Source organism: Ipomoea triloba, chromosome 4 (genome assembly GCF_003576645.1).
Source record: "Ipomoea triloba cultivar NCNSP0323 chromosome 4, ASM357664v1".
In the NCBI taxonomy this organism is placed as follows: domain Eukaryota; kingdom Viridiplantae; phylum Streptophyta; class Magnoliopsida; order Solanales; family Convolvulaceae; genus Ipomoea; species Ipomoea triloba.
Window position 1 is genome coordinate 24,201,219 of NC_044919.1, and position 24,009 is coordinate 24,225,227.

The window sequence follows — 24,009 nt, forward strand, 5'->3', positions numbered from 1 at the left end:
TTTGGTTGTTGGTTTGGCGTTGGTTGGGAGTTTGGAGTTGGGGTTCTCCTCGGTGGGTTGTTGTGAGTTCTTGGATTATTCGGTTGATATCTTGTCATTCTCGTTGAGTTTGGATGTTTCCTTTGGATTGCGTTCAGTTGGTATCTCATTTATGGTTCGTTATTGCCTTATGCTTTTGTTGTTGAGAATTGGCCTTGTTTGATTGAGTCTTGGTTGTTGATTCGTTCAGCTTATTGTTGTTGAGTATCTGTTTTGAACTATTGAACAGTTCGTTGGTGTTTATATTCTATATGGGTGTGTAAACCTATTTACATTCTATATGGGTGTGTAAGCTCTTTCAGATGGGTGAGGTTAGCGAGAAAGCTCCAAAAGTGCCAATCCCAGGCAAAAGAAATATCCTAATCACTAGTGCGCTGCCTTACGTCAACAACGTCCCTCACCTCGGCAATATCATCGGCTGTAAGATATTCCATCTCTTCTCACCCTGTCTATGCTTATATGCGTGTATATTACTTCGATTCATTTGCTTTTTAGTTGATTCGAAACATTTATTAGCTTTTGCTAAAGGAGTTGTACTAATTTTTTGGGTGTTTATGATGATTTGTAGGTGTGTTGAGTGCCGATGTGTTTGCTCGGTATTGTAGGCTCAGAGGCTACAATGCCATATACATATGCGGAACGGATGAGTACGGGACAGCCACTGAGACGAAAGCCTTGGAGGAGAATTCTACTCCGCAACAAATATGTGACAAGTAAGGCTGTTATAATTTTAGTTTTAATGCTCAACAAATATGTGCCAATATGAGTATTTGCACATCCCAATATTTTGTTTACCGCTCTAATTAGTTGGGTTTATGAATTTTTAGTAGTACTTGAAAAATTAATTGTAATACTGTGGGACTGGGAAAAAGTGAACTGAATAAGCTAATTGTCTTAAGTTACTCTATTTAATTGTCTAGAACTCTTTGTAACTTCCTAAAACTATGGTTTAAATAAATATTTATAGGTAGAAGAAGAATATAGTATTTTGTTTAGGTAGATAAGCTGCAAAGTACTAAGAAAACAAGAATTTTCATAATAAAGTGCAAATTCATAAAGAATAGGGAGCAACTGCAAACTTTTTGTAGATACTATGAGTTTACTATGCCTGTGAAATCACATGTTAATATTATTGTTATAACATGGTAAGCGGATCTCTCCATATGGTTTACCTGTTTATATATTGTATTGATTGCATGTTTCATATTTGGATAAATTCTGAATATAAACCTTATTCCTGTGTATTCAGATATCATGAAATCCATAAACAAGTCTATCAATGGTTTGACATAAGTTTTGATAAGTTTGGACGGACATCCACTCCTCAACAAACTGAGGTTTGCCAGTCCATTTTCAAGAAACTATTAGAGAACAACTGGCTTACTGAGAATACAATGCAGCAGGTATGGAGTTTTCTATTGCTAATTAGTTCTTTGGCTTCAGAAAATAACTATATTTATTTCTTCTTATTCACTAGACCTATTTTGGATGAAATGATGAATTCCCCACCACTTCATCTTATCCCAAAAAGTTTCAACAAATCATCTTCTTTAAATGCAGCCTTACTGTGATACATGCAAAAAGTTTTTAGCTGACCGCCTTGTAGAGGGTACCTGTCCAACACCAGGTTGTAACTATGATTCTGCACGAGGAGATCAATGTGAAAAGTGCGGGAAGCTTTTAAATCCTACAGAACTGAAGGAGCCAAGATGCAAGGTTCACTTTTGCTATCTCAGCCTGTGTGAGGTTGGGGTGTCACATGTATATATGCATGTGTACCCTTGTGTTTTTTTTTTTTGAATACATGTGTACCCTTGTGTTATTTAGAGAGGATGATGAATGATATGAAAATGGTTAACTTGTTCTCACATTGCAGTTATTCTCTTTTCTTTTCTTCGTATTGATTTCCCTTATGAATATGGTCCGTTTCTCCTCTAATGGCTTTGAGCTAAAGGCTATATTACAACACATTATCAGCACACTCAATCTCGGTGAACGGTAATCTTATGAGTTTTTCTATACCTTATTATTTTTGGATGCTTCAAATAGCATATGTTTATGATATGTAAATTTATACATATGGTCATATTATGATGTTTATTATTTCCATATGCCTCAATTTGCCTTTTGAATACATTGTGTGCAATTTTCTTTTATAGTGTGTATATACATATATTCTGTATGAATAAATTTTTTTCTCTTTTAGAAAAAGGGAGTTGTAAACATTATATATATATATATATATATATATATATAAAATTTTTGAAATTACAAATACGAAATATTAAAAATTGTTATAAATATTAATCATAATGGCCATTATTTCTTCAATCCCTTCATCTTCCCTAGTAATGGTGTATATGCTATAGAAAATGAAGGGTTGTATGGATTGTATATAAATACATGTTGAAAGGTTAGTAAGAGATGCTTTTGAAGTTCCTAGATTTTGAGTTCTTATTTTTATCTCTACTTGCATACAATCTACCAACGATTACCATACAACTATCACGCGGAAACTAAGCTAATTAGAAGGCCAAATTACATCACGTTATCAGCACGAGTCTCTATCATAATTTCTGGTGAACAGTATGCTTGGCATCTTGTTTTGTGCATTTTATTCTAGAATCTATGACTTTGTTTGTGCGTAGTGATCATTTATATAGATGCATTCGGGTATGAATTAGAACTTCCAATCCTATTTATGTGAAATGAGTATTCTCATTCTTGATTTTATTGTATTATTTGTATATGTGTGTTTATGGTACTTAAGAGTGATAATACTTCATGTTCGTTAACTACTTGTGAGTATATGAACCTCTCATCAAGCCACGGTTGAGAATTTGGGTAAATACATGAGTTTGCAAATATAAATTCTCTTTATTATCCTCCCGGATCATGTATATGAATTAGGTTCTACATGAACCATGATGCTTTAATTTGAAATGGTTAATACATGTGGTTATATGCCAAATTGTATGTATATGTATCCATGTATGTTCTACGACTTTGGATATCGAATGCATCATCAATTCTTATTATGTTTGGATCGGATTGCTATGTTTGCATCAAAATGTTAAGATACATATATGCATATTTATGTAAAAAGGTGTATCTTCATCCATTATTTGAACATGTATTCGAAATAGTGGTTTTTTCCAATGTTGTCACATATTGCTTCGTAAAGTTGCATGAAATTGATGATCTGGTAAATCATGCCTTCCATTGCGGAATGTGAACTTATTGAGCTCGCTTAAGAAGGAAGCAATTATTTAACTTGGGCTCTAGATAATATTTGGCATCTAAAGAATTGAGCCAAGTTTTTGTTGCTAAGTCATAGAGCACTGATGCCCAGAAGGCACAAGCTCTCATTTTCGTACGTCACCATTTGAACTGCAACCTTAAAATTGAGTATTTGATTGAAAAGTCTCCATTACATTATGGAAATCCCTAAAGAACCATTTCAACCAATAGTCATCAATTGTCCTCCCTCGGACACAATTTGACTAGTTTAATCTCAAAGTTTTAAGATTATAAGTCAGTAACGGACTATAATTCAACTCTGCATAAAATAGTCTTGCAATTAAAACTCTGCAAACAAGAAGTTTCAAAGAAATACTTATTTGAAAATACTATGTCTACTTTTCATGCGAGTAACCTTGTACTGTAGCAGCAGTACAAGACAACAAATTATGAGAAGCATTATAAGCTGATTTTAGCACGCACTCATTGTGGCTAAGAAACATAACTAGTTGTTGATGAAGAATCAAAATGCATGTGTCTGGTTGGTTTTGCACTGGTGCCTGAAGCACATAATGTTGCCTAGTCGAGCAACTTTATAAGGGGTTAAGGTTGAGGTTATAACCGGTGTGGTATGAGTTTCAAGCTTAGAATAAGAAACAAAGTGATCAAGATATTTATGGACGACAAAACTCATCGAGGTAAAATTCTATCCAAAAGCAGGTTTGCTATCAATGTGGGCGTGATGGGCATTGATCCCTACGTGCCGCACACCAAAGCATTTGGTTGTCGAAGAATGCATATCACCTTGATGATTCTAGCTAATTTGCCTGAAACAAATACTGCGATAATTGATAATAATGAAATGATGAGGTATTGATGAAGAAATAATTAGTATCATGATAATGTTTTGAACAATGCATGAAAATATATTCATGGTCGAAAAAGTTAACTCACGTATGAAGCATGAAGCATCTGAGAAGTTAGCTCATGCTTAAAGCATCCGAGATGTTAGTTTATGCCTGAAGCACCCGAAAAGTTAATTCATGGTCACGATATTCGAAAAGTTATTGCATGACCAATTTATTTGTAAAAAAAGAAGTTTAGAAGAATACCTTGATGAAGAATTTCAATATGATGCAATGATGGAAGTGAGATGCGATGCAATGACAGAAAGAAAGATAAGTGTAAAAAGTTTAGGTTTAAAAAATGGTAAAAAAGAAAAGAGAATAAAAAACCTATTCTTGAGAGCTCATTAATATGTTATAGTAAGGATACCCGTAATACCTATTTTCCTCTAAAAGGAATGGGTCATTCCCATGAACATTATTCCTAGGAATACAAATATTTACCAAACAATGAAATATGTCTATTACTGAAAAAGTTTTACTTTGTTATTAATTTTCAAATTTATTTTATTTATTTTTTCTTCTCTCTCATTTTCTCTCTCCTAATCACACCGCAAAATAACCTCACTAGTAAAATTACTTCATACCCAAATTCGTCAAAGATCGAACTCACCGGTAGTTTTTAGCGGCAGGAATTACCAAATTAGAAAGTAAGTTATATTCGGGCTTGGCGTATTGACCCGAGTCTTACCTGGGCTGGCAGGCATAAGAATCTCTGATTAGTTACCTCAAGAGTAGGGGTGGGAATAGGCAGGCCCCTACAAAGGGGCCTATGGCCTGGCCTGGCCTGGCCTGTTTAGTTAAAAGGCCAGGCTTAGGCCTTTTTGAAAGTCTATTAACGTAAATAGGCTCAGGCCTATTTGTAAAAGCCTGGCCTATGGGCCTGCAGGCCGGGTCTGTTTATATATATATATATATATATATATATATATATATATATATATATATATATTTAATATTTATTATATATTTCATTTTATAACTATTATCTTTTTATATTTATAATATAACCCCTACTATATATATATCTCTTTCAAGTTCAAGTAACCCTAAAATCCTAAATCCTAATAGACTATCAGTAATCCCCAATTCGCCGCGATTCCGCCATCCCCATTCCCCAATTCGCTAAGTCATCGTCGTCGACTGTGCGCGGTGCGTCCGGCCGTCCGCGGTCCATGCGTGCTCGTCGGAGACTCGGAGTCACCGCCTCACCGGACACTACAACGGCGACCGGAGAGCTAGCGACCTTCCTCCAGCAAGGTTAGTGTGTACTGACTATTTTGTTTTTGGCTATTTGCGTACAGTCGTACAGCGAGTGAGCGAGGTCCGGCGGTCGCGGCTGCTGCTGGGTCTGGCAGTCGCGGCTGGGTCCGGCGGTCGCGGCGGTCGCGGCTGCTGGTGGTTCCGGCGGTCGCGGCTGCTGCTGTGTCCGGCGGTCGCGGCTGCTGCTGTGTCCAGCGGTCGCGGCTGCTGCTGTGTCCAGCGGTCGCGGCTGCTGCTGTTTACTTAGTTCTGTTCCAGATGACTGCTGCTGCTTAGTTAGTTCTGTTCCAGATATGAGAAAGCTCTGTTTACTTAGTTCTGTTCATATAAGCTCTGCTACATATTATGTGTGACTTTCACTGGATTCTCACCATGCACTAACTCTCTAAAGTTTGTGACTTTGTGTAAAGATAATAAAATGGAGTGGTGGGTTGCTTGCCAAGAATGGGTAAAATCATATAGGGTTTAGTAGTCTTGAATATGACAAATAAGTTGGCCTTCTTGAGATTATGGGTGTTGATTTCTCAGGTTGAAATTTTTGGTTTCTCTTTTAAACTGTGAGAATGGCTCTACTGGAAGGAGTTTGTGGGTGTGGCCGTGTGGGTGTGGGTGTGGGTTGGGGTGGGGTTTACATTCTTCTTGCAAACTGCAAAGTGGGGACTTCTTTTTGTGTCACTGTCATATGATTAACTGATCACTTTTATCATTCAGCCATTTGTATATTTGTTAACCAAATATTTCTTTGTATTTTAGCCCTGGAATTCTTGATTGTGAGATTATGCAAAAGAAGAAAGAAAAGAAATTAATGATTTTTGTGTAATTTGAACATAACCCAATGCAGGATAGTTTAGTAATAAAGAAATTACTAGTTTAGTAATAAATTACTTTATATGGTTGAATAAGTTTACTAGTTAATTGAATATGTTTACTAGTTTAGTATATTTACTTGTTTAATTTTAGAAACTTAATACTTTATATAGGATGACAAGTAACAATACAAATGAATCTATTCCTGAACAAGTTAACGTGCAAGTTACAACTACAACTCCATCAATTTCATCAATTTCTTCAAGTCAACCAATTGAAAGTAACAATTCTGAAGAAGTGAGTAGGGGTGAACTTCCCAATGATTCAATCATATAAAAAAAACGGCGAAAAACGTCAGCAGTATGGAATGATTTTGAAGAAATTTATGCTTTTGTTGTTAAACTTGTATTTCTGTAGTTGTGTTGAGTCGTTGGACTTTTATATTATGGATTTGTGGTACACAATTTGTATTAGTTGTATTGTTGAATTGTATTACGAACTTTTACTTGTGGCGTTGGATAATTTATTATGAAATATGAACTTTTATGGCGTTAAATAGGCTTTTAAACAGGTTTCAGGCCAGGCCAGGCCAACGGCAGGCTCAGGCTTGAGCCTAAAAAAAAGCCTACATGCAGGCTCAGGCCCAGGCTCAGGCTTTAGATTTCCACAACAGGCCCAGGCCTAAATTTCTAAAGCCCGGCTCGGCCTAGCCTATTTCCACCCCTACTCAAGAGTCAAGTCCTCAACTCATTTCTATCTCAGGCGCAGGAATATCAACCCTTCTAATTTCTATACTTTCCTCCTCCTCCGCCGCCAGGCCAGCCACCGCTACCAGTCTGATTATCAGTTTTCTCCTCCGTCATACGTTTGCGCCACCGCTGTAAAACTCCCCGAACTGCTAATAAGCTCTTTCAGATGGGTGAGGTTAGCGAGAAAGCTCCAAAAGTGCCAATCCCAGGCAAAAGAAATATCCTAATCACTAGTGCGCTGCCTTACGTCAACAACGTCCCTCACCTCGGCAATATCATCGGCTGTAAGATATTCCATCTCTTCTCACCCTGTCTATGCTTATATGCGTGTATATTACTTCGATTCATTTGCTTTTTAGTTGATTCGAAACATTTATTAGCTTTTGCTAAAGGAGTTGTACTAATTTTTTGGGTGTTTATGATGATTTGTAGGTGTGTTGAGTGCCGATGTGTTTGCTCGGTATTGTAGGCTCAGAGGCTACAATGCCATATACATATGCGGAACGGATGAGTACGGGACAGCCACTGAGACGAAAGCCTTGGAGGAGAATTCTACTCCGCAACAAATATGTGACAAGTAAGGCTGTTATAATTTTAGTTTTAATGCTCAACAAATATGTGCCAATATGAGTATTTGCACATCCCAATATTTTGTTTACCGCTCTAATTAGTTGGGTTTATGAATTTTTAGTAGTACTTGAAAAATTAATTGTAATACTGTGGGACTGGGAAAAAGTGAACTGAATAAGCTAATTGTCTTAAGTTACTCTATTTAATTGTCTAGAACTCTTTGTAACTTCCTAAAACTATGGTTTAAATAAATATTTATAGGTAGAAGAAGAATATAGTATTTTGTTTAGGTAGATAAGCTGCAAAGTACTAAGAAAACAAGAATTTTCATAATAAAGTGCAAATTCATAAAGAATAGGGAGCAACTGCAAACTTTTTGTAGATACTATGAGTTTACTATGCCTGTGAAATCATATGTTAATATTATTGTTATAACATGGTAAGCGGATCTCTCCATATGGTTTACCTGTTTATATATTGTATTGATTGCATGTTTCATATTTGGATAAATTCTGAATATAAACCTTATTCCTGTGTATTCAGATATCATGAAATCCATAAACAAGTCTATCAATGGTTTGACATAAGTTTTGATAAGTTTGGACGGACATCCACTCCTCAACAAACTGAGGTTTGTCAGTCCATTTTCAAGAAACTATTGGAGAACAACTGGCTTACTGAGAATACAATGCAGCAGGTATGGAGTTTTCTATTGCTAATTAGTTCTTTGGCTTCAGAAAATAACTATATTTATTTCTTCTTATTCACTAGACCTATTTTGGATGAAATGATGAATTCCCCACCACTTCATCTTATCCCAAAAAGTTTCAACAAATCATCTTCTTTAAATGCAGCCTTACTGTGATACATGCAAAAAGTTTTTAGCTGACCGCCTTGTAGAGGGTACCTGTCCAACACCAGGTTGTAACTATGATTCTGCACGAGGAGATCAATGTGAAAAGTGCGGGAAGCTTTTAAATCCTACAGAACTGAAGGAGCCAAGATGCAAGGTTCACTTTTGCTTGGTTTCTTTTTACTTGATGCATTTCTATATTTACTTGTTCTCTTTTTGCGGTTTTGCCTCAATGAGACTTGTTTATTGACAGTGACCTAGTTGCAAATTTGAAAATATGAGGACGTGAAGATTCTTCTCGAACTTAAAAATAACTATTATTGCACTGCTGTAAGGTTTGCTATTTTGTATTGTGTAGAATAACATCAGCATACACAAAAATGGTCAGTTTATAAATGAGAATGTTATGCTGGAACTTAGGACCAACAAGAAACGATAAGATTAGAAATGAAGTTACTAGGGAACAAAAATGCGTAGGTTTTATTGTAGATAAAATGCTGGAAATAAATTTCAGGTGGTTTTGACATGCAAAGAGAAGACTGTGCACTGGTAAGGGGATGGTATTGGGTTTTCGGGGAAGTGGGAAGGACCTATGTTGAAGTTAAGTGGAACAATTAAATGAGACTAACTTTATAAACAAATATTCGAAATGTTAGCTTCAAGGGATATCGTTGCAGAATCTATATTACTGACTCCTTTTTGTGGGAACAAGGCATTAGTTTGGTTTGTAAGAGTATGCATTTTCATTTTCTCTTTTGTATGTTGAACATTCACTACAACAATGAAATGAATATTGTTCATTAACTATTTCTTTAATTTCTTTTCATCAGGTCTGCCGTAACACCCCATGCATTAAAGATACAGACCACTTGTTCCTTGAGCTCCCTTTGCTGAAGGATAAATTAGAGAGCTACGTAAACAGTATGTCAGTGGCTGGAGGATGGAGTCAGAATGCTATTCACACAACACATGCATGGCTAAGAGAAGGGCTGAAGTCAAGGTGTATCACTAGAGATTTGAAATGGGGGGTTCCAGTTCCACATGAGAAATACAAGGAAAAGGTTAGTTGGCGAAAAGTTAGCCATTTAAAAATTTGACTTATTTTTATTTTTTATTTTTTGAGTAGGTGGGTATAACTTCACTTTTTTATTTTTTATTTTTTGAGTAGGTGGGTATAACTTCACTGCCATTTAGTACTTTGTATATGTTTATGATGCCACTATATTGCACAATGGTGTGTGTTTTTAAGGTTAAGGAGGCACTAACTATTATCACAATACTTTATCAATCCGTTAGATTGTGGATTCTGTGCTTGCTTATGATATTGTTTTTGAAATTATTGTGATTAGGTTTTCTATGTATGGTTTGATGCACCTATTGGTTATGTATCCATCACTTCATGCTACACAGCTGAATGGGAGAAATGGTGGAAGAATCCTGAAAATGTGGAGCTGTATCAATTTATGGGCTGGAAGAATCCTGAAAATGTGGAGCTGTATCAATTTATGGGCAAGGACAATGTGCCTTTTCATACTGTGAGTAATAATAATGTTCTTTTTTTTTTTTGAAATAGTTTTATTTTAGTTTTGTATTCTATTTATGATTTGTTTTGTGCCTAATGTAGTGTAGTGTGGTGGCTGCATGGTTTTATAAGTGTGTCTATTTTTTATTTGTTACTTTTTTGTTACAAGGACAATTTGGAAGTTTTTTATGCACCTTTAGTGGTAATAAGATGTGTTATTTGTTTACTGCCCAATGTAGTGGTGCAGGTGTAGGATTTGAATGAATTGTTTGATTACCTTTTGGTGGTAAGAACCTCTGAATGTATTTGAGGCATAAACTTTCTTTTCCTTGCACAGGATTTTAAAATGATTTTTCTACTCTATATCCAGTGCTATATCATCTTCTCTCAGTCTTGGAGTGAGTTATGGAGAAAAATTGTTTGGCTCCTTAAAATGGCTTTGGTGTCTGAAGCAGATCTGATAATGTTCAGTGGTTTGACTTGCAAGTTGCTTATTATAGAGTAGTGAGTAATTAAATGAAAATGTTATGTTCCTATGTTAACCTTGACTTAAATTTCTTAGTTAAACTCTTTTAGAAGAGGGGTTATCAAACAGTAAAGCTGAAATGTATAAATGGTGGGGCTTTAATCTTAATTGGAGTTTACTTCTTGCCTTTGTTTTGATGCCAAGCAATGTTTAGGTTTTTTAAAACCGAACTGAAACTGAACCGAACTCTAATGTTAAACCGAATGGTTTAATATATATATTATTAAAACTGAAATCGAAAAAAATCGAACCGAAACCCGAAATGCCCACCCTAATTAGAACCAAATACTTGGTAAATGTAATTGGTTTAAGTGAAAGAATCCTCTTTCTTAGGTAGTAAATGAGAATTGGAATCAAAATAAATAAATAAATAAATAATTAATTAATTAAAATTAATAAATATATAAAAACATATAATACATAATATACACATACATATATGTGTATACACATTAAAGTTTCATATTGAATGCATGGACAATGGCTTTTTTTATAATCTTTTTTTCTTCCCCTTTTTTTGATTACATTGTTCAAAAGTAGGGGATGGAAATGGTAATGGATTTTATAATTATTAAAGGATTTGAATCCAATAGTAGGTTAACACAAAGTAGGCAAACATAGTAATGGTATCAAATCCGATAGTAGGGTACAAAAGTCACCAACCAAATGCCACCTACATGTTTTATGAAAAAACTTCACCTGTTCAGCAAAAGGAGACAAACAAACATGGGAATGGTATCAAATCCGATAGTGGGTACAGAAGTCACCAACCAAACACCACCTAGATGTTTTATGAAAATACTTCACCTGTCTGTCCTCTAGCAAAAAAACACATTTATTTAGGATTTAGGAGAACATATTTAATGTGATCTAGAAAATTAAGTAGGTATAATTCCATTTTTGCCCCATCATAAATGTATTATATCCGATGTTATTCTTTTTCTATTTCAACTCAAAAGAATATTTTGATAGTAAGTCTATAAATATTATTAAATTTGTGGTAGATGAAATTCATGATTGTTTTTGTTGGGCATCTCAAAATAGTAAGGAGGATAGTTATTTGTAGACAATAATTTATCAAGCTAGTAGTTATTAGCTTGCTGTTGTAGACCAACCTTTCTATTTTGAATTACTATATAAGCCCAATTGAGTGACCTTGGCCCAATCTTGGATTATTACATGGTATGCTTGGTTTGGTCCACTTTGTGTTCACTTGGAGGGTCTGATCTGAAGCGTCATGGCGTCTAGAGCTCTTTCGTTTCCAATCCAATTTCATGTGGTCAACCGGTTAGATTCAAAATGGCCTGGTTGTCCACTTGAGGGGAGTGTTAAGAGTCCCACATTGAAAAAATACAGTCTTTTAGTGTGGTTTGGCCCATGTGCATTATAGCCCAATTGAGTGACCTTGGCCCAATCTTAGATTATAACAAGGATAATAATTTATTAAAGCATTCTATCTGTAAGGTTGGATTAAATTAAAGTTCTTAGTTTGATATGTAACTTTGTATTGACTCTTTAAGTATTTTTCAGGTAATTTTCCCATCTACACTTTTTGGAACGGGTGAAAACTGGACTTTTATGAAAACTATCAGTGTTACTGAATACTTAAACTATGAAGCAGGTTAGCAAGAAATCTCTTTGCCAGATGGTTGATGTTTTTTTAATAGTTAAGAATGTATTTTGCAGAGATCCCATTATGTTTTGTTCACTGTTGAGTATCTCCTCTGATTTGGCTTCTACCACCCCTTTTCCATGTGCTATCCTATGCAGGGAAGTTTTCAAAAAGTAAAGGTATAGGAGTCTTTGGAAATGATGTGAAAGATACAACTATTCCTGTAGAAGTATGGAGATACTACTTGCTGGCAAATAGGCCAGAGGTGAGTTCTTGTTTCTTTTCACTATGTTTCCTGTTATTAGATTAATGTCTTCCTTTATCTTGGTAAGTGTCTCTGTGTGAATGGATAGATAAATAGTGAAAAGAGATATTGTATTACTTATTGGTTTAATACACTATGTACATTTATTGGCAAGCTCTTTCATGAACACAATATGTATAGAAACCCACCTACATAACACTCCTCAAGTTGTAACAAAGTTCACTCATCCAGTCATCCTAGGACCATGAAAAGCCTTGGTAAGAATATTAGTAGCTTGATCTAAAGCTCTCACATGTGATGGAGTGATTAGTCTTGTGCCAACTTTTCTCAAACAAAATGGCAATCAACTTCTATGTGTCAAGTGCATTTGTGAAGCTTTGGATTTGAAGTGGCATGTATGACTACTTGTTATTGGGCTATAGATTCATAGGCTTGACCAATGACCATTTCTACCTCCAAATCTGCCTAGGGTGTGTTTGGAAACCCAGAAAATGACTTTTGGAAAATGTTTTACGAGTTTCTAGTGTTTGGCAAGAGAGGGGAAAATGAAGTCAATGGAAAATGATGCATTAGTCAAAGTTAAATAGGTATGTTTTGGGGGAAAATGACTTCCCCTTTTTTGGGGGAAGTCATTTTCCAAGGGATATGAACATGCAAAATTTGTCAAAATAGTGTGGTTTTAGTTTTACTTTTTACAACACTACTCCATGGGACCCTAGCCTGCCCCATGCGGGTTGGCCGGCCGGCCACGTTTTTTTTTTTTTTTTTTTTAAATTCAAAGTTCAAAAAAATAATTAAATAAGTAACGTCTACAAATATTAACATTAGTACTGTCAAAGCAGGCCGACCGCCCCACCTCGGACTTAAATTTTTTGGTGGACTTTTACGGGTCGGCCCGTTAAGCCCGCGGGGTAGGATTCATGCAATCCTAGCTCGCCCACACGGTTTGGCGGGCCCTGCGAGATTTTTTTTATTTATTTATTATAAATGTGTACATACGTGTACACATTGTTTTTTATTTATTTATTTATTTATTTATTTATTTATTTTTTTAATAATTTTATATAGGGCCGACTCGCAGCTCGCGCAGGTCACGGGCCTTAGCAGGCTAGGCTTGCTATTTCGTGAGTCATCTTTTTTTTTTTGGTGGTCCTAACTTACAAAATTTATTATACGCTCAAAATGGATAATAAGTGAATGAAAAATTGATTATCAAAATAAACCCATTTGAGTTGAAAAATGAAGTATACAATTCTGCTCATTTTCCTGCTCATTTTCCGGAAAATGAACCAAACACAAAAAAAACAATTTTTCGCTGTGCAGCCAAACACCGGAAAGGAAAATATTTTCTGGAAAATGACTTATTTTCCAGAAGTCATTTTACGGGTTTCCAAACACACCCTTAATCCACATCAATTGACTCTTGACTTGAGACATCACTCTGTATCCTGATTCCAAACTCGATTGGACACTATCATCTGCTCATTACTCTTCGAAGAAATGAAATCATCACCAACAAATAGAGTGTAGCCTATGGTGGATTGCTTATCATTTGATGACCCAACAAAGTCAGCATCAATATAACCTTCTACTTGCTTATGCCCTTTATAATGGTACCATATCCTCGTATTGGGTGCTTTCTTCAAATACCTTAGACTCCAAAGTACTGCTTGTGAATGAGTACTCAAGGTTTCTCCATGAAATAACTAACCATACTCGTTGCAAATTCAATATACTGTCTTGTAATGGCAAGGTAATTGAACTTTTCCACTGTCTTTCTGTATCAATTTGGGTGCTTGCGTGATAGACAATCATCTTTTGAGAGTTTTACATTAATCTGTTTTCCATAAGCAAAACTACTAGCTCAAATCCCAATACCCTATATTTGAGAGTAATTTAGTATATGCTTCATTGGTGTAGAAGTGTGCCTTGGTTGGTTTGATCAACTTTGATATGAAAATATATTTGAAGATGCATCATTTGTAAGCTACACCATAGACGTAAGCATAGCCCTTTGCCACCTGCTGAGTCTTTTGCTTAGACCATCATACTTCAATTTTGGGGGTAAATCACCTATTAACATCCAATAGCATGCTTGCCTGGGGGAAATGCAACCAGATCCCATGTTCAAGAGTAGTATCCAATGGTTGAACTTCTTCCATAGCTTTCCTCCAGCTGGGATGAATAAGGGCTTCAACAATGTTCTTAGGAACAGGGTAAGAGTCAATAGCACAAGTAAAAGCATCAATGGAAGTAGGTAGATTCTTATATTGGACAAAGGCAGAAATATGATGACAAATGTAACTATGAGTACCTTTACGGGAGCTAATAAGGATTAAGGAAGATCAAGATCAGTTGAAGTACTAAGAGGCGAGCTATGTAGAGGCAGAATCTTTTAGCAAGGGATGTACCGTCAAATACATGATGAACTAGAGGATGAGAAGAGGGCACAGGATCCTAGTGAGAATTCATTTGGGAAGTATCCGTTGAAAGGCCATTTAGTGTTCAAAGTCATGAACATCTTTTGAATCATAATAAGGTTATGATTCAAAGAATGTAACATTAGCAGACACAATACATTGGTTAAGATCAAGAGAAAATCATGTAATCCCTTTTGGGTTTTGGACTAATCCATAAAGACACATTTAAGAGCTTCAGTATCAAGCTTTGCTCAAACATACTCTAGAATCATGTACAAACGAGGTACATCCAGATATGTGAGGTTGTTGAGAAAATTTCATTAAGCAATGAGTGAACATCAGTGATCTCAGAAAGAAAGGTTAGGGTTTTTTGAACCTCCTAGTCAAAGATGCAATGCAGAGGCTGTTGCTGAACAAGAATTTGGGGCTTTTTTTGTTTTTTTTTTTGAGGTCAAAAGACCAAAATGACCTTGTCTGGTACCATGTAAGTATATATGCATGGATAGGGAAAAGAGATACTTCATTGACTTATTGGTTGTAATACGCTATAGATACATGAAAGTATATATGCATGGATAGGGAAAAGAGATACTTCATTGACTTATTGGTTGTAATACACTATACATACATGTATAGGCTAGCTCCTAATGTATATTTACATGAATACAGAATGTGTAACAAATGCCCACTTAACACTCTTTAACTTCTACTTGCTACTAACAAATTTATGTTTTTTAGGTATCGGACACATTATTTACATGGACAGATTTACAGGCGAAGTTAAATAGTGAATTACTAAGCAATCTTGGGAACTTTATTAATCGTGTCTTGAGTTTCATTGCAAAAGATCCTGGTAGGTCATCAAACCATTTATCTTTTGGTTTGATTAGCTTCCAATGGAAGTATTTTATGTTTGTACAAAGCTTTGGAAGTTTTCTACAGTTTACGTTGTGTATTCTTCTCTGTTTCTCCTTTATTGTATTTTTAAAATCATTTTCTGTTATCTGAGCTTCTTTTCCAAGCATAAATTTCCCTTGAATGCGTATTTTCCACTTGGTTTGTTTGTTGCATAGGATAGTTCTAGATCTGAGGGGAAGTAGTATTCTGTTTACTTTTTAAGTTCCCATCAAAGGAAACATGATAATGTTTGATTTTAGATGGCTACATCTTATCAAATGCAGATATCAATATATCATGCGACATGCAGGACTAGATTCACTTTTTTCAGAGTTTTTTCAAATTTGCCATTCTTTCACTGACAATACTCCTGAACAGCTTCTGGATATGGTTCTGTAATTCCTGATGCTCATGGTATTGAATCTCATTCCTCAACTAAGGCTTTAGCAGAGAAGGTCGGAAACTATTTGGATCAATATATTGAAGCCATGGAAAAGGTGATTGATTCTGCATTGGAGTTCATTTCTATTGTTGCTCATCTGAGTAATGGCATAATATATTTTAATTATAGGTAAAATTGAAGCAAGGCTTGAAGATTGCCATGTCTCTTTCTGGTGAAGGAAATGCTTATCTGCAAGTAAGTTTCAGTCTGCCATCTTTTGCTGCAAGTAATTTGCTTGTCTTTAATTTCCTCTAGTTTTTAAGTGATTAATTAATAAAGTTTTTCTTGGGATTTTGGAGCGTTACATTTTGTTTTTCTAGAAGATTTTTTAAAAGCAATATAGCTATGTTAATCTCAAAGGATTCTCACCTTTTGCATTTTTTCCAGGAGAGCCAATTTTGGAAGCTTTACAAGGAAGATAGACCTTCATGTTCGGTAGTTATGAGAACTGCTGCTGGTCTAGTTTATCTACTCGCTTGCCTTTTAGAGCCTTTTATGCCTTCTTTTTCACGTGAGGTAATCAATGTTCTCCATTTTCATTTTGGAAGACAAGCATTTGTGGGTTCTTGTAACTGAGATGTTTTGCATCTTTTTTGGTCTCTGCCTCGTAGGTATTCAAGCAGTTAAACTTGCCTGAATCACGGCTTTCACTTTCTGATGAAAATGGTGACATTGAAAGGGCTAAAAAGCCCTGGGATATTTTACCTGCTGGTCACAAAATTGGAACACCTGCGCCATTATTCAAGGAATTGGTATGTGAACTTTGACATTTCTTCTTTTACCAATGTTGCTTTCTATGTCTCTTGTAGGGTCTAGATTCTGATAGGTTGCTCATGAATCGATATTATTGTTTAATATGCAGAAAGATGAAGAAGTTGAACTGTACCGGGAGAAGTTTGCTGGAAGTCAAGCTGACAGGACTTTGAGGGTAGAAGCTGAAGCAAAGAAGATTACTGAACAATTGAATAAAGCAAAAATTTCAAGTAATCTTATTTATTCTCTTTTGATATTCTTTTATTGAGTCTCACTCTCTCATTTTGTATGTATGAACCTATGCCCTCTCTTTTTCAATGTTTTATAAGGTGAAGTTAACCCTTGGTTACAATTACTGTCTAGCAGTTTCCTTATATTGCATTAGAACCATGCCTTCTCATCCCAATCTCCCGACTTGGATTTTAATTATCTTTTAGAAGTTTGAACACTTCAGGGACAGATTAAATTGGCACTCTTTAATGCTTCTATTTGTTTAAACAATTTGCTTGATGAATCCCGCTTTTAAGATCCTCTATAGTTGGATATTTGCAGTTGATGTGGTTGAGTTTCCTGTGGATGTGTATTCTTTGAGGACCGTATTGTGGTAGCTTATTTTTCTGCTGCTGTTATTGCTGTCAGTTGAAAAAACAAAGAAGGAACGATCAACAAAATCAACAAAATCAGCTGAAGCCAAGTCGAAAGCTGGAGCATCTGCCTCTGCTGAAGCTGAAGTATCCATTAGCAGACTTGATATCCGTGTTGGTCTTATCAAGAAAGCCCAAAAGCATCCTGATGCTGATTCTCTGTATGTAGAAGAGATTGATGTTGGTGAAGCACAACCTAGAACTGTTGTTAGTGGCCTAGTCAAATATATTCCACTTGAAGAGATGCAGGTTTGCCCCTTACTTTTTCCTTGTTTTTGATATTTCAACCGTGTTTCACTCACAGTGGTTATTACTTTGTGCCAGAATCGTAAGGTCTGTGTTCTTTGCAACCTGAAGCCAGCAACCATGAGGGGTATTAAATCTCAAGCAATGGTTCTTGCTGCTTCTAACAATGATCATACTAAGGTATGTGGTGATCTACTTTTGGGGTTAAAGTCTATCTTTTCTGCAGTAGGTTGATGTGTGTTGTATGAACTCTACATTTTAAACTGCATAGTTGGTGGGAAAACCAACTGGAGAAGCAAATTATAATAGGTTATGCTCATTGTTCCTGCAGCCATGTGTTTTTTTCTTTGGATGGTGGTGTTTCCTCAGATTAGGTGTTTGTCATGCATTCTTCCATAACGAATAGTATTTTGATTGCAGTTTAAACTTACAACTGGAAATTTTGTACACATGCATATGTATGTGTCGGGTGAGGGAGGATTGTCTTTTTGCGTTCAAGTGTGCTTTTGAATCGCAGGAGATTGATAGGTGTGACCAGTGTTATCAAGGCGACGCCTAGGCGTCCGGTCGGTCGAGACCGAACGCCTAATGTGCTCGCCTCGCCTAAGTGCAGAATACAACTCCAAAACTCCACAAAACATACATGGGTAGAACCTACACACTAAGGCGAGTCGACCGGTGTAATTTTCAGCCGGAGAAGTCTCCGGAATCTGCCTCACGCTGCGGCGCGTGGAGGAGCATGGTGGCTCCGATGGCGGAGCGGTTCGAGCTCTGGCGTCGTCCTCCTGTTCCGAGCAAAGCCCACTCTTCTCAAGGCTACAACCTCCTAGAGTAGAGTAAATATGGCTGTTACAACTTCCTAGAGTAGAGTAAATATGGCTGCCTATATATATTACTCATCGCCTAGTCGACTAGGCGGTCGACGGCATCTCGCCTAGAAAGTCCGCCTTGATAAGCTTGGGTTTGACTGGCCTTTTAGCAAGGTTTCTTTTCAGGGCATGCTTTGTGGTGTTTGGTGTTTGTTTTTATCTTTAATTTTAAATGGTAACAAAAGGTAAAGAAAATTGATGTGGGCAAAGTACAACATTTACAACCTATAAACAATGGGAGAACAGATATTGATACACTGGATGTTGTTCAAAATAACAGTCCCTCAAACAAATGAGTTTAGGGAAGTTACTCTGTTTTTGCTCTCTTCCATACTGATACAACACATGTTTATTTGTCTCAAATTGTTGGAGTTCGGTAACAAAAATTTCAAATTATGCTGAATGTTGTGCAAAAAATAACAAGGAGTCTGGTTCATGAAAACCAGAGCTTTTTTCATCTGTGTTTTTTTATTGATGCTAGGTTGAATTGGTGGAGCCACCTCAAGATGCTGCTGTTGGTGAGCGTGTAACATTTTTGGGATTTGAAGGCAAGCCTGACGATGTGTTGAACCCCAAGAAGAAGGTTTGGGAAACCCTACAAGTGGATTTTCACACTAACAAGGAATTAGTAGCCTGCTACAAGGATATTCCATTCACCACATCAGCTGGGGTGTGCAAGGTTTCATCCATCTCTGAAGGATCTATAAGATAGACTAGACTTGCATTTGAATTCACTCAGTGAAAAGAAAATTCTACACTTTTGCGTATGTCCTGTTCTGCTTTAGATGTTTTTCAAAATATCATTAATGATTGTTTAATGGCGATTGCCGATTGCTGCTGTTCTAACCTTATGTTTGCAGTCTATACGGATGTTACAAAGATGTACTTTCAGAATGCTTGGTTATAGGAATTTATCATTCTTAGTTTTTAGCACTGATGGATATTACAAAAAAAATTGTATTTTGCATTTGTGCCTTGTCCGGCTAGTTCGCTACTGCTTGTCTGAACATTTATTGCAGAAAAATTATGATAATTGGAAATTTGGAACCATATTAGGCTCTGTTTTTAGTAGGCTTGGTAACGGGGTGGGTAATAGGTCCCAACCCTCGATTTCTTACCCCATTCTCTGTTATGGATTGTGATTATGATCAATCTACTAGACATGCTGAAGGCATACGCGCTAAGAGGAGCTGGAAATCACCTGTCAAATTGAGAGATGGGGTTGTTTACAAAATTAGAAAAATGGAGGGTTTTTTGAAAAAAAAAAAAAGAGAATTGCAGAAGTGAAAAAAATGCAAATTGGAGAATTTGTTTATTAATTTTTTTTTTTAAAATTTTAATCTAATCTTCATTTTTTTTTTTGAAAAATAATCTAATCTTCATTCTTCCACTTATACAATTTTGACGAATTGAGAATAGATATTCTCCAAATGCAGAAATATAAGTGCAATTCTATCGCCTCCTTTCATTTCTTTTCCTCATCACCTCCAGTCCAGTCTTCTTTCTTCCCCATTGCCTTCTTAGTTCTTTCTTTTTCCAATTGTTCGCATAGCAACCTTCTTGGGTCTTGAAGTCCACAAGTAATTACCTCAACCTATTTTTATTTATTTTGATGAATATTCTCTCATTTCTCTTTTGTTATAATAATTGATAATTGATGAATGTTCTAGTAGAACCTCATTTTAAGGTTCTGATGGTAGAACCTCAAAATGAGGAGGTTCCAAAAGAACCCCATTTTGAGGTTCTAATTGTAAACCTCAAATTGTTGCTTTACAATTTTAATTGCAGAACCTCAAAAGGAAGTTTTGCAATTGGAACTTCAAACTATTTTGTATGCTTGATTTTTATAAATATTAGTTGAAAAATTAATAAAATTTGTAGATGAGTATCTTACGGAATACACATGACAAAGATGAAAGTCCTTGGACAATACCCTGATCATTTTTCTTGATATTTTATACGATAGGATCAAACAGTCCTTTAATGGACAACATGTTGTTAAGTCCACTACCTAGAATGAAATCAATCAAGATAGGACGTCGTGTAGAAACTCTAAACTCATAGGTAATCATACATTGAAGAATTTTATTTGAATACCTTACAAGATGCTATGAACACTTAAGGGTGAAACCACATGTATTCTTTCTTCTATGTAAGAGGTTGAAAAACATGAAACTCTTACATGATACAAGAAATGCTAGTGCAGCAGAACAATTGGCTATGGGTCTTAATGCTTGCCAAGCATGCAGATAACAAGTAGCTGAAAGGTTTCTAACATTCAACTGCAACTGTTCATAAATGTTAACCATATCGTATATTGTACATTTATATTTAATATGTTATTGTTATTAGTTAGTTATTAGTCAATGCTTAGTACCTATACTTTAGGAGAGTCTGATGCCAACTCTCGTATAGGTATATTGTATCTGCGTAATTCTGTTAATCAATCAATTATCCTCACTCATCTAGTATTAGCCATACACGATCCTTTCTCCGCAAATTTTTCGCCGGCTTCCGATGGCTTCTCCGACTGCCGATGACACCATCACCCCCGCCATTGCCTCTGTGCCACCGCCGGCGACCAACTTATCCCCAGCCAACCATCACATCTCGATTAAGCTAACCTCCAGAAACTACATTCACTGGCGTACACAGATAATGCCGTTTCTACGCAGCCAGGGTCTCTTAGGCTATCTCGACGGCTCACTACCCTCTCCCCCGCCGACGATCCCGGCTGCTGTGTCATCCGCGACCGCCCCGTCGCCGCCGCTGATCAATCCCGCGTACTCCCCTTGGGTGTAGCAAGATCAAGCGATTTTATCGCTCATCGTCTCCTCACTCACCAGTGAGGTGATGTATCTCGCCGTTGGAAGGGAGACGTCGCGGGAGGTATGGGATTCCATAACCGCTGCCTTCGCGTCGCAGTCTCGCACAAGGTGCCTGAGCCTCCTCGGCCAATTCCATTCCCTCCGGCAAGGGAATCAGACGCCGGCAGAATACCTTGGATAGGCGCAAATGCTCGTTGAAGCCTTGTCGTTGGCCGGCCGTCCGCTAACTGCCGACGAACAGATCCTTTATGTCCTTCGAGGATTGCGCCCAGAGTTCCGCGCAATGGCGAGCACGTTGACGGCTGCGGCGACGCCAATGACGATTCCTCAGTTAGCCGATCATCTCCAGGCCCAAGAATTCCTTCATGCAGAGGAATTAGGTGGTGGCCTTGACGCAGCTCTGTCGCACTCATCGCCGACGGCCTTCTATGCTGGTCGTGGCCGACACAACGCTGGCGCTGGAGGACGCCAGTCGGGTGGCCGCGGCGGGCGGCACTTCCGTGGTCGCGGTTCTGGGACTCCGAATTGCGGCGGTCGTGGCACACCAAGGTGCCAAATCTGTCGTAACCACGGTCACACGGCGGTGACGTGCTGGAGGCGCTATGACGAGAGGCAGGTGATGCAAGCCAATGCGGCTTTTTCCGGTGAGGCCGCAAATAAGTCGGGGGCCGAATCGTGGTATCCAGACACGGGTGCCACCTCCCATGCCACACCCGATGCGACTCTCATGGATTACTCTGAACCGTATACAGGCAACGACGTCCTGAAAGTGGGAAACGGTGCAGGTTTGGACATCTCTAGTATAGGCTGCACGGTTATCCCTTCGACTCCACACCCCTTAAAAATGTCAAATGTTCTTCATGTCCCGTCGTTATCACTGTCGTTACTCTCCGTTTATAAATTTACTAACGAGAATAACGTCTATTTTGAATTTCATAAAGATTGTTTTTTTGTGAAGGATTGCACAACACAGCTGGTGCTTCTTAAGGGGTTTACTACGGGCGATCTTTATCTGTTATCCATGCCTCCCGGTCACAAAGTGTTTCTCACCGCCCGAGCCTCGCCCACAGTTTGGCATCAGCGTCTAGGTCACCCGCACAGCCAAGTTCTGCATCGCGTTTTGACGCACGTCCCGGTCACGTCTCATAAAATTAGTTCGTTAGGTGTTTGCTCGGCTTGCCAACTCGGCAAGTCGTCTAGATTCCCACTAGATAGGGTTAATAACAATAGTTCGGCTATGTTAGATTTGATTTTTACGGACATATGGGGTCCGTCTCCTGTACTTTCCAATTCCGGTTTTCGTTATTTCGTCCTATTCGTAGATGACTACTCCCGCTTTACCTGGTTTTATCCATTACATGTAAAATCTGACATATATAAAATTTTCCATTTATTTCGGGCGATGGTAGAACATCGGTTTTCGCGTTCTATCAAAGCCATACAGTCTGATTTGGGCGGGGAGTATCGTCGCCTACACACTCTTTTTCAGTCATTAGGAATTACACATCGTCAATCATGCGCATATACCCATGAACAAAATGGAAGAGTTGAACGCCGTAATCGTCACATTGTAGAAACGGGTCTATCCTTACTTGCCCAAAGCTCAACACCCTTAAAATTTTGGGATTATGCTTTCGAGTCAGCTACGTTCCTTATTAACTGTTTGCCCTCGTCAGCTATAAACTTCCAGACCCCTTACTTCAAAATGTACAACACTTCTCCACCATACAATTTTTTCCGTGTCTTCGGATGTCGGTGTTATCCATATCTCCGCCCTTACAACCGTCATAAAATAGAGTATAGGTCTGCCCCGTGTGTTTTCCTAGGTTATCCGGTCAACTTTAGGGGATACCGTTGCATGGACCTATTTACTGGAAAAGTCTATACCTGTCGTCATGTCCGTTTTGATGAAACCGTTTTTCCTTTTCAGGATATCTTACAGGACTCATCTTCGTCACAAACTCTGGATACACCCTGGGCAACTGCGCCGGTCTATACTCATGCTCCCGCATCGCCTTTGCCTTTAACTCCGGATTCAGCCTCATCAGGGACTCAGTATGTCTCAACTTCACCATCTCGGACACATACTGACTCTAATATATCAGCTTCAGCTCCAAGTACTCAAGTTACAACAAGTCAGGGTCCCTCTAATCCGAAATCAGGGGCACGTCATGCTATGCGCACACGTACAAAAACACGAGGAACCGGAGAGCAGTTTTATGCTTTAACTGCAACCACTGATCCAACCTGCTACACACAGGCTGTGAAACATCTACATTGGAGGGATGCAATGGATCAGGAGTTTAATGCGTTACTGCACAATCACACGTGGAAGCTTGTACCTGCAACTCCGATGATGAATATAATTGGGTGTAAATGGGTGTACCGCACCAAACGGAAAGCAGATGGTACCATTGAACGGTATAAGGCACGGCTAGTCGCCAAAGGCTATAACCAGGTCGTAGGGGAGGACTTCTTTGATACTTTTAGTCCCGTGGTAAAATCGACGACTGTCCGACTCCTGTTCTCGCTGGCTGTCACGCATTCTTGGGTCTTACG

At 37.7% G+C, this 24,009-nt stretch overlaps 2 protein-coding genes across 4 annotated transcripts; both read left to right on the forward strand.

The window, feature by feature from the left end:
- The first annotated feature begins 334 nt into the window (after positions 1 to 334).
- Positions 335 to 5,723, forward strand: LOC116016033 (methionine--tRNA ligase, cytoplasmic-like). The gene is made up of 6 exons (XM_031256198.1): positions 335 to 459; positions 608 to 752; positions 1,289 to 1,442; positions 1,600 to 1,785; positions 1,916 to 2,037; positions 5,489 to 5,723. Exons 1-6 carry the CDS (start codon positions 342 to 344, stop codon positions 5,721 to 5,723), a joined length of 960 nt encoding a protein of 319 aa, XP_031112058.1. The 5' UTR covers positions 335 to 341.
- On the forward strand, positions 5,242 to 19,672 carry LOC116015285 (methionine--tRNA ligase, cytoplasmic-like). Of its 3 annotated transcripts, XM_031255322.1 has the most exons (19): positions 5,242 to 5,444; positions 7,017 to 7,287; positions 7,436 to 7,580; positions 8,117 to 8,270; positions 8,428 to 8,583; positions 9,257 to 9,487; positions 9,776 to 9,869; positions 9,912 to 9,961; positions 12,005 to 12,095; positions 12,245 to 12,351; positions 15,510 to 15,624; positions 16,047 to 16,165; positions 16,240 to 16,305; positions 16,498 to 16,626; positions 16,722 to 16,862; positions 16,973 to 17,093; positions 17,503 to 17,756; positions 17,832 to 17,933; positions 19,104 to 19,672. In XM_031255322.1, exons 2-19 carry the CDS (start codon positions 7,170 to 7,172, stop codon positions 19,332 to 19,334), a joined length of 2,424 nt encoding a protein of 807 aa, XP_031111182.1. In that variant the 5' UTR covers positions 5,242 to 5,444; positions 7,017 to 7,169; the 3' UTR covers positions 19,335 to 19,672. The 3 variants fall into 3 exon arrangements, with proteins under 3 accessions (XP_031111182.1, XP_031111180.1, XP_031111181.1); XM_031255320.1 differs by having other exon boundaries at positions 9,776 to 9,961; XM_031255321.1 differs by having other exon boundaries at positions 7,072 to 7,287; positions 9,776 to 9,961.
- Positions 19,673 to 24,009: the final 4,337 nt, after the last annotated feature.

Coding starts and splice junctions, on each gene's coding strand:
- LOC116016033 (XM_031256198.1), top strand. CDS start 342: ATGGGTGAGGTTAGCGAGAAAGCTCCAAAAGTGCCAATCCCAGGCAAA. Junction 1,443..1,599: donor CTGAGAATACAATGCAGCAG/GTATGGAGTTTT, acceptor CTTTAAATGCAG/CCTTACTGTGATACATGCAA. Junction 1,786..1,915: donor GCTATCTCAGCCTGTGTGAG/GTTGGGGTGTCA, acceptor CTCACATTGCAG/TTATTCTCTTTTCTTTTCTT.
- LOC116015285 (XM_031255320.1), top strand. CDS start 7,170: ATGGGTGAGGTTAGCGAGAAAGCTCCAAAAGTGCCAATCCCAGGCAAA. Junction 7,581..8,116: donor CCGCAACAAATATGTGACAA/GTAAGGCTGTTA, acceptor CTGTGTATTCAG/ATATCATGAAATCCATAAAC. Junction 16,166..16,239: donor ATATTGAAGCCATGGAAAAG/GTGATTGATTCT, acceptor TTTTAATTATAG/GTAAAATTGAAGCAAGGCTT.